The sequence below is a fragment of the Neopsephotus bourkii genome, unplaced genomic scaffold (assembly GCF_033783945.1).
Source record: "Neopsephotus bourkii isolate Nb327-2 ecotype Australia unplaced genomic scaffold, CSIRO-AGI_Nbou_v1 NB_196, whole genome shotgun sequence".
Classification (NCBI taxonomy): Eukaryota; Metazoa; Chordata; class Aves; order Psittaciformes; family Psittacidae; genus Neopsephotus; species Neopsephotus bourkii.
In genome coordinates this window covers 10,820,224-10,830,000 of record NW_026900709.1, presented here as the reverse complement: position 1 = coordinate 10,830,000, position 9,777 = coordinate 10,820,224, and the positions used below count along the sequence as shown (strand labels likewise).

Sequence of the window (9,777 nt, the reverse complement as noted above, 5' to 3'; positions counted from 1 at the left end):
CTTTAAAATCAGTTCCTGAAAGTTCTTTATCAGAATATGAAAAAAATCCAGTGTCTTAAAAATAGAAGTATTTCAGGACACTTACGCGAAATATATAATAGGAATTATTTTTCTTTATCTTTTTGTGTGTGTGTGTGTGAAAGTGTACGTGTGTGTGTATTCACATTCACACAGGGCCTAAACAAGCAATAGCAAGTTAGATGAGGGCTTCAACTCTTCAGAAAAATCTCATTATGTGAAGAGTGAAGTGGCTCTGTAGGGAGCATTATGGAAATATCTGGGTTTGATTTAATGAGGCTCTTCACATTGGTGGAATATCAGCTTAACAGAGAAAAGTCTACGCGGGGCGTCCAAGTTACCAAAATGAAAATTGGCAATTGAGATGATAAGAAAGTGGCTTTCTTGTGCGAAATCACTTCAGGTAACAGAGATAACATTAAATAACATACATTCTATGCACCAAGAACAATGTTTTATGTACCAAGTCTCTTATCTGTCTCTTCTAATGACTTCCCTTAGCGGGTTGTTAGTACTTGACAGCAGGTCTCTGTGCGGGGAACTTTTTTCCAATTCCACATTCAAAGGAGGTCCATCAGAGAACATGATTGGCAATTTTCGTCATAATCTGCACATTATTAGCATCAAAATTGACATGGCAGTAACACTGGTGGTTTTTGATGTGCCTTTCTTCAAGTTCAAGGAAGTCCCTCCAGTAGCAGTGGTTTGGTATAGCAGGTCTCAGTTACCCAGTGGTGGCTTTTCAGAGGCAAATACGCGATAGAGATGCGTGAGAAATAAATCCAAGAGCCGTTTTGTCGGGAGGAGAGAAAGACGCGAAGAAAAAGAATTAGATTTAGAAAAGTGTCTGGAAAGTAAATGCTTCAGGACAACAGCCTACACCTAGAGAGATTCAAGTATTTCCCAGATAGTGTGGATGATGGTAGTTAGAAAGCGTGAGCTTAAAAAATGCCTCTCCCTATCCTGTCAATCTCACACTTCCCTTCCCGTTACTGGCCCAGCCGCGGCAACCTCATTAGCTACCGCTCGTCGCACGAGACATTGTCCGTTTCGTCGAACTCAAACCGAAATAATAACCAAAAGGGGAAAAAAAAAACAAAACAAAAAAACAAACCCAAAACCAAGAACAAGAAACACATTCCCTTCCGCAGCATCCTCCTCCCTGCGCCCGCTGGCCCTGCCGCCTGGAGCCCCGTGGAGCCCTGCGCCGGGCACCGGGCACTGCACGGCAGCGCGCACCGCGGGGCCGCCTCCGCGGGGGCGCAAGATCCGCGGAGCGCCCTCCCCTCCGGTCAGCAATAAAAAAATAGACGGAACTTTCTGGCCGAGTCCGGGGTCTCCCCGGCCCGCCCCCCCCAACCCTGACCCCTGTACAAAACACCCCCCGCCGCCGGGCCCGGGCGCGGTAGTTATCTGGTGAGCGGCGCCTCCTCCCGCTGGTCCGGCGAGGCGACTGCGGCCTTGCTGAGCACGGCTGCCGAGTAGGGCAGGAAGCCGCTCTCGGAGCGCTGCCCCGCCGCCGTGCAAGGGAAGTCGGCGGCGGCGGCGCCCCGTGAGCCCAGCGCCGAGGCCGCCGCCGCTGCAGCTGCCGCCGTCTGGCTGCTGTGGCAGCTGAGGCAGGAGCAGGGCGCCGAGCCCCCCGGCGGCCCCGACCCCGCCGCCGCAGCTGCTGCTGCCGCCGCCGCTGCCGCCGCCGAGGCGGCCGCGCTGCTGTTGAGGCCGGCGGTGGCCGGTGCCTGATAGAGGCCGGGGTGTCGGAAGCTGCAGAGCAGCTCCGGGCGGGAGTAGGGGTGCGAGAGGGCCCGGAAGGTGTCCAGCGGGCGGATGGAGGTGGCGAAGGGTGCGGCGGCTGCCCCCGAGGCGGCGGCGGCAGCGGCTGCGGCGGTGACCCCGACGTGCGGGTAGTAGTGGAGCGGGACGTGGGAGTGAAAGGGATAGGGCAGACTGCCTGTGGCCGCGGCGTGGGTCATCATGTAGGTGTAGAAGCTGGGGTCGGCCGGGTGAGGCCAAGACATGGCCAGGCGTTGCCTCTTGTCCTTCATCCGCCGGTTCTGGAACCACACCTGCGCGGGGAGACAAGCACAGTCCGGCCTCAGCGCCTTTCCACTCCGCACCCCACCGCACCCGCTGCCGGGCACCCACCGATACCCAGCGCCAAAGCGTGCGCGGCCTGTGGCCATACCACTTGTAGAAGACCTCTCTTCTGCCTGTGTCCTGTAACCCTGCCCGAGGGGATCGGTGGGCACTGTCAGTCCCCTGGGCCCGGGGGGGGACCCTTCGGTCTGAAGAAACATTTCCCCTTCAGTCGCCCCCTCCCCCCACGCAGGGCTATGTCTTTAAGATATTGACGCGCTCATCCCCCGGTGTTTAATAGCTGCGTTTATTTTTCCTCCCCTTTTCTCTTTACAGAATGTGCTAAAGCGATAAAAAACGATGGGGAAAATAAATAACAACAACTTCTTAAAAAGCAAACGAAAAGTGTTAGGTGTGGATCAGCAAACGAGCACAAGGGATGAGTGCACCTAAGGTCCCGGAGAGCCCTCAACCCCGGAGCGAAGCCGGCCACCGGCCCGAGGGAGCCGGGCTGCGCGGGGTTCCGCGGGAGTGCGCGGGGCGCAGCGTACCTTGATGGTGGTCTCGGGGAGGTTGAGGGCGGCGGCCAGCTCGCAGCGCCGCGGCCGCGACACGTAGTTCTCCCGGTAAAACTCCTTCTCGAGGCGGGCGATCTGCTCGCGGGTGAAGGCGGTCCGGTACCGCCGCACCTGGTCGGCACCCGCCGCCGAACCGCCCAGCGCTCCGCCGCTGTGTAGGCTGCCGATGCCGCCGGCAGCGGAGGGGGCGGTGGCGGCGGGGGTGCTGGGCGCCGGGCTGCTCTCCGCGTAGCCTGCGGGGCGAGCGTATGGGGTGAGAGCAAGCAAAGAGGCGGCCCCAACCGCCCGGCCGTGCCGGACAGAACCCGGCCTTGCGCACCCGTACTTCAGGCCAACCACCCTCCTTACAAATCACTGCTCCTCATAGAATCGATAAAGATGGATTGGGGAGGGGATGAGGGTGTAGTTTGGGGGCTTGTTTGGGAAGGATTTGGTTATTTTCTTTTTGAGTCACTTTATAACTGCATTGTTCTCAGCAGAAGGGGTAGGGGCTGGTGACTGCAGGGTGGCCGAGCCCTGGGGAGAGCGGGAGAGGGTACTGGCCTGGGCTGGCGCAGCTCTTCCGGGCTGCGAGGAGCCAGGGCTCGGAGCTGGCTTTCTGTCCTTCCACTGCGGTTCTTATTTTCGTTTGAGACTTAAGAAATAAAAGCAGCCATAAAAGCCCCTTTTATTTTTTTCCCTCCATAATTACGTCCAGGACCCTTTCCCTTTCCTTTCCCTTTCCCTGGCACATTTGACAAAAAAGGCATGCACTGTGGCCCGTAGGAAATCCACTGCTCACCTGGCTCCCCCTCCCCAATTACAGCAATAATAACAACCACCGTCCGTCACCATGCCCCGCAAAGCGTAGGGAAGGAGACAAGGCTGTTTCAAACCCCCTGTTACAAGCAAAGGAAAAGTGAACAATGCCCAATTACCCGAGGTGGACACAGACGGCACGTTGCATATACACAGAGCAGAACACACACAGACAAATACGAGCACTTTCCTTGCATTCCACTCTCTTTCTCTCTCTCTAATTTAATCTATATCTGTATATACACATATATACAGCTCGAGAGGCGCGGAGACCTCCAAAAGGGCGAGGGAAAATGAGAAGAAAGCTTTCCCTAAATGTTGATGGGTGGATATTTATGCCCACATATATTCCGGACATATATCTGTATAGCAATGGATTTGGGCATGCACACACACACGCACGTACCCGGACAGTGTGTCTCGGCTATCGGGATAGCGCAGTAATTGCAATAATATTTTACAGCCTGAAGCTCTGTCTTCGCAGAAGAGAGAGCGCCCGTGCAGAGGCGAGCAACTTTGGCGGTGGTGGTGGGTTTGCTTTGTTTTTTAAAGCCGGCTTGCAAAGTGCGGGGCTTAGATGGAGATGATAAAGGGAGAGTTACCTTTGTTACTGTTTTCCTTCAGCTGGGAGGAAGTGAGGCTGGCTGGGGAGCGGAGCGCAGAGCAGCCCACCTCCACATCACTGTTCATATCTGCCTCTTGAGCAACTTCGGAATAAAGGTTGATTTTCTTCCTGCTTTCCGAAGGCGGGATTTCGGAGGAGACGGTGCTTTCACTGCTGGGATGCTGAAGATTGAATAAAGTGTCTATTTCAAATTTGCCTTTGGCGGAGATGTCCCCTATAGCGCCGTGCAGGGAGGCGGCAGTCAGTCTCGGGCTGAGGCGACCACTGTGCGGAGAATTTTCAAGGGCCTCCAGCACCGCATTTCCAGCTGAGTCTGACAAATTCGAGAGCCTTTTGCCAGCTGTAGGGCTGTGCAGCCCTCTCTCCATCAGGATCATCTCTTTTCTTATTCTTTCCATCATCTCAGCTTTATAAAAAATGTCAAAGTTGCAGGGCTGGTCCTGTACTAATGATGAGCTGCAGCAGGGGCTAATTCACATTCAGCCCGGCAAGTGTCTCTAAATATTATTATCTCTTTTTGAGGGAGGTGTAAAAATTGTGGGATGCCAAAGCGAGGGAATGACTGGTCAAAATGACCCATACATCCTTTCTAGACCGAAATGTCATTCATCAAAAAGTGGTGCTCGTCATTAAGGTACGAATGACGCTGTTCGAATAATCATTTATTGTAACAGGTTTATAAGCAAATAAATACAAGCTCCTGTCAGTGGATAATGAAGGCGGCTTCAGAGCAGACAAATATATCCAGGTGGAAAGAAAGAAAGACAAGAAGTGAGGAGTAAAGCTCTTGTCCTTAGCTTGATCAGATCTTGCTTGAATTGCTCTGGGGTTTGGCCTCTGGGGTGGAATTGACAGTCTGATTAATAAAATGAGCTGTGCAACATTTCCCCCTTCATTTAGGTGCATCATTATGCTCTGATTTTTGTTTTGTTGCCTTTTAGGTCCTAATGATGCAGCTTCTTTCTCATTTGTCCTCGGACAGAACTACATGCTAAATATTAGATAATGCTTTTCTTTATTACTATTTCTGAGGCGGATTTTAGATCGCAAAGCGAGAAATGCTGGAAGAGGACCAGAGGACCAGAGAACCTCCTGCCGCTGATATCTCTTTGCTCTTCCCTCCCATTTCCAGACCACATTAGTACTTTTATTTAGGAATTTACCCTGACACCCCCACGCACCCCCTCACACCCGCGAACCTTATACCCAGACTTTGTAAGACCGCTGCTGCCGGCGCGCATCGATCCTGGAAATTAAAAGATTTGTTTTAATCTAATATATTATAATTCGAAAGTCTTTTTCTTCGTTGAATCCTTAAATACGATCTCTTTTTTACTTTTTAAAATCCTGCTTATCGATGAAGCTAGCCTTCGATTTATTCTCCCCTCTGGAACAACACTGGCTGTTGTGCAGTGTGATGGGGGGAAATAACAGAAGGACACTAAATGCATTCGTGATTTTCAAACAATCCGCTGCCGTGCCATTCTGTCCTCCCGGAGGGTTTCTCTCCAGCCCTCGCCTTCTTCCCTCCCTATAGCCAGGAATGTCTACGCATTGAAAGAATTTAAAAATAACTACAGAAATAAGTGATGGGGGTTTAGTGCCCGCAGGCTTCGAGCTAGCAAAGACACCACCTCTAGCACCCTCTCTCCAAAGTTACCTGTGGCTCAGCCAGTTCATCCCTCCGCTGTTTCCAGGGTGCCGCTCTGCAGGGAACACGGGCTGCCGCGCTCGGCAGGCGTGACAGTCGGAAAGTCTCCCTTCAGTGATAACTTTGCTAGTAATAATGACGCTGATGGCAACCATTTAAACGAAGATAAATCCTTTGTCGTTAGCATCTCTGGAGTGCGCTTCGGTAGCTGCCCAATCTTTATTCTCGCAATGATTTTTTTTTACCCACATCATCTAGTATTTAGACCCTGAGAAGCTGACTTTCATCTCCCGGAGAAACACCCCAATGTTTCCTGTGATTAAACGCGGGTTTGATTTTTTTTTGGGGGGGAGAGCTGCTCCTGCTAAAGTTAGTCACATACATCTCCTAAATTCTTGTGATCTTGCACATGATTCATAGGTCTAAAATGGGATAGTTGTCAGATTTTTTTTAATAATGTGTTAAAGTCTCCCTAAACATCCCACCAAATATTTGGGAAACATTCTAGGCGTTGTTTGCAAAATCCAGCCTTCTATTAATGAGCGTTTTATGTCAGCCCTTTGAAATGTGAATTTAGACTGCAGTGTGGTGTCCTGCGTTTTACAGGCCTAAACCCAGATAAAAGTAAACAACTTTTCCTCTCCCACGGACGATGCAGAAGGGAACGGAGCTGGGCGCAAGCTGAGAGTAAACCCCCAGGCGACCCGCTGCTCCCCGTCTCCCGTCTTTGAGTTGCCCTCCCAGCGGGACGGAGGGCAGGGTGTCCCCGCTGCTACACCCACCGAGCGTGGCCAAGCGGACAGCCGGGGGGTTCGCAGGCCGGCCGGGGTCTCTGAGCCCCCGTTTCCCCGCCGCGCCCGCGGGAGGAGGAGCGGAAGCCTGCGGCCAGGTTTATTGCTGTCGTTTGGCGCCCTCGTCTGTTTTCTTAAGGGCTGTAACAGGGAGAGCATCTTTCCCCTTGCCCCTTCGGAAACCGCAGCCGAGATGCCACATCTCGGAGGCACTCGTGTGCTTGTATGTGCACAACCAGAGTCGGCACAACATTACACTCCAGAAATGTTACTGCGCCGCTAAAGAGGAGGGAACTCATTTTATGTTATTCGGTGCGGATGGTAAAGACTAAAGGAAAAGCCCCAATGTGAGAAAAATAAGTTACACACAAGTGTGGCTGTGAATGATCTTTATTAGTGTTATGCTATATTTTGCACCTTTTAATAATACTGATACCTTAGGTTATATACAGTGTATCTTAAAATATAGTTACACTTATATGCAAGGGAAATAACATGTTATAAAAAACGTTAATAATCCACTAAGTAAATGTGAGGTAACAAAACTGTTCCCTGCCATGCAGTTAATCAGTTCACCCCAAACTGTCAGCTCACTAATAAACAAGTCATCTGATATTTATATTTCCAGCAAACTAGAGGCATTTACCGCACTGATGTTTACCGCGGGTGTGTTGTTTTTTTCTCCCCCAAAACAATAGCACAGCCTAAAAATCTTTCAACATATGTTTATAGAACTTTAAAACCAACAGCTCGGCTTAAAGAACCTCCAGCATTAGAGAGATATTAGTGAACAATGGGGGAGGAAGTTTCAGAGACCGCCGAAATATGCGAGGTTTTGTCAGACGCTGTTTACTCAGTTGTTCTTGCAAGTTTAAATGGCTGCTTAGGCCTATGGCCAAACGTCTTTGCACTTTTACCTTGGAAGCTGTTACTCAAGGCATCAAAGAACATTTCAGTGCTCGTTTATTAAACCTGAGCCGGGAAAAAGAGGTCAGCATCCTGATTGAAATGAAGTTCGTATGAAATCAGCCAAACAACACCTCGGCCAGCTTTTCACGACTCAGAGCGTGCTTGGGAAAACGGACACAAATATCTTGATTCCTGCTCTCCCGCTGGGCAGGCTGCCAACAGGGGCCCGGGGAGCCTGCGGCTACCCGTGGCAGCACAAGGTCTCTGGGACGCTCTCCGCGGAGGGGAGCAGGCAGCGCTGCGGGGTTCCTGGGGTGCAGGGCCGAGGGCGGTGGGTACCGGTGGGCGCCGCAGGAGAGGGACTGCTCCGGAGGACCCTGCGGAGAGGGGTGGGGGGAAAAGCGAGCCAGCGGCGGCGCCGGCGGCAGGCTCGGCGGCGCCACCTGGTGGCGTTGCGGCGGAACTACGCGGCGGGACCGCGGGCTCTGCCCTCCCTTGCCCGCCGCAGGCCGCCTGGCAGTGCAGCTCCGCGGCTTCCCCGTGTCTCGGTACGCACCGCGCTGTCGCTCAGCCCCGACTGTTCCATCCAGTTCAGATCGTGGTGCAAGGCTAGCCGTGGGGAGTCTGCCTCCTGTTCAGTCCTGGTTCTCCTTGAAATGTCATCCCGCAGCGGTACAGGGCATGAACCAGGTGTGTCCCGAGTCACGCTGGTCCGGCAGCACCGTACCTCCCCTCGCTTCCCCGGCGGACATCCCCCTTTGTGGGCTTAATGACTACATGATGTCTTCTGGGGCTGCCTTTGCACACAAACAGGTTTCAACTTAAACGGTAAAGCCTTACTCCCGTCGCAAAGCGACCCGGGCGATTCTTCGTCGTAGATCGCGTCAGCGTCGGGGTCTGGGTCCCCGAGGTCCCCGCGCGGCCTCAGATGGGAGGTGGGAGTCAGTCAGCGGCCAGCACAGCCCGTGACCTTAGAGCTCAAGTTCAACGCCCTCAGTGTTCCACCGCCCGCCAGCTCTGCGTCTGGGCCAGGGCGCAGAGAGTCCTGAGAAAATTTTCTCCGTCCGGCTCAAAATGGAAATTTTAAAGGCTGAAATAAATAAAGAGATGAGAAACTGTGGCACGGATCTGGAGGGAAAAAGTAGTTTAACATTTTTCCACACGTTCCTGTTAAAGCTTCTCATTATCGTAATTCGGGTAGGGGAAAATAAAAGCTTTTCTGTTCTGTTTAGCTATTAAAAGTCCACGCAAGTTAAAAGGTAACAACGGAACGCAGTGTGCACTGGGGAAGGTTTGAGGGAAGTATAAGTCGATTTTTTTCTCTTAGTTTACCTTCTCCGTTTGTCCTTGAAGACCTTTCCCCCCTCTTTATCTTTTACTTTTTTTTTTTCCCGCCCTGCACTAAACACTAACAAGAGAAGCTACTTCCTGAAGACACAGCTGAAAAAACTGTGGGGTTTCTTTCCTGGGAGAGACCAGGCGGAAGACAGAGAGCAAATAATAAAAGACTGTCCTAAAACTTGAGTGGAGTCCTAACTCCATTAAATCATAGCAAATGTATCTGAGGAAATGAGATTTTTTCAGGGATGGGGAAACAAAAATAACCAAAACCCACTTTTTAATTATTATTATTCGGGAGCAGAACACAGCCAGCGATGCTATCTACTTCGTGTGCTACAGATTCCCGTGCAATATGTCAGTAGGTAATGCGGCGCGGCTCCATGGGAAGCCAAGTAGTGTCCGCCGCGGAGGCCCGGCAACAGCGGCACATTGCCCTGCCTGTAGCTGAGCTAACTCTCGGTGAGGACTGTCCCGCCCTGGTATCGGGGAAAGCGGGTGGCTCCGGACCGAGACTGGGGCGGCAGCACGGAGCCCTGCACGACCCCCGGAGCCGGGGGGGCAGGACGTGTCCTGTCACTTGTAAAATGGGCGGATGCTCTCAGAGATCCGACCTTGCCTTATGAGCTCATTATTTTTATTCGTGTGCATAATATCCTGCCGTGCAAGTCAGTGATGTTTTCGACACCCTTTAGAAAACGGCTCATTATAGAATTGAAGTTGTTTGTCATAAACCCTCTCTCAAAGACACTGTTTTCTAGGACACCGAGGGGCTCTCGTTTAATAGAGTTGCACCGTGGTTTGTTTTGATGTTTCGGAGCTCAAAAAGCTCCAAAACCCTGAGCTTTAGGTGCTCATTTCTTTCGTCGGCTTTATTTAAAATGTCGCGACGAGAAAGAAAATTTCATTGTATCTATGGCAATGGGAAGCACAACGGGAGATAGGAATTCAAATGGAAAGATGTCCGGGGAAATAGCCTCTCATTTCTCAGGACTT

The 9,777-nt window shown here is 51.8% G+C and overlaps 1 protein-coding gene across 1 annotated transcript; it reads right to left on the bottom strand.

Moving 5' to 3' along the window:
- Positions 1–1,427: 1,427 nt before the first annotated feature.
- On the bottom strand, positions 1,428–4,493 carry EVX2 (even-skipped homeobox 2). The gene is made up of 3 exons (XM_061375865.1): positions 4,070–4,493; positions 2,643–2,902; positions 1,428–2,081 (listed from the first exon to the last, which is right to left on the bottom strand). The coding sequence occupies exons 1-3, from the start codon at positions 4,491–4,493 to the stop codon at positions 1,428–1,430; spliced, it is 1,338 nt and encodes a 445-aa protein (XP_061231849.1).
- Between the last annotated feature and the right edge of the window lie 5,284 nt (positions 4,494–9,777).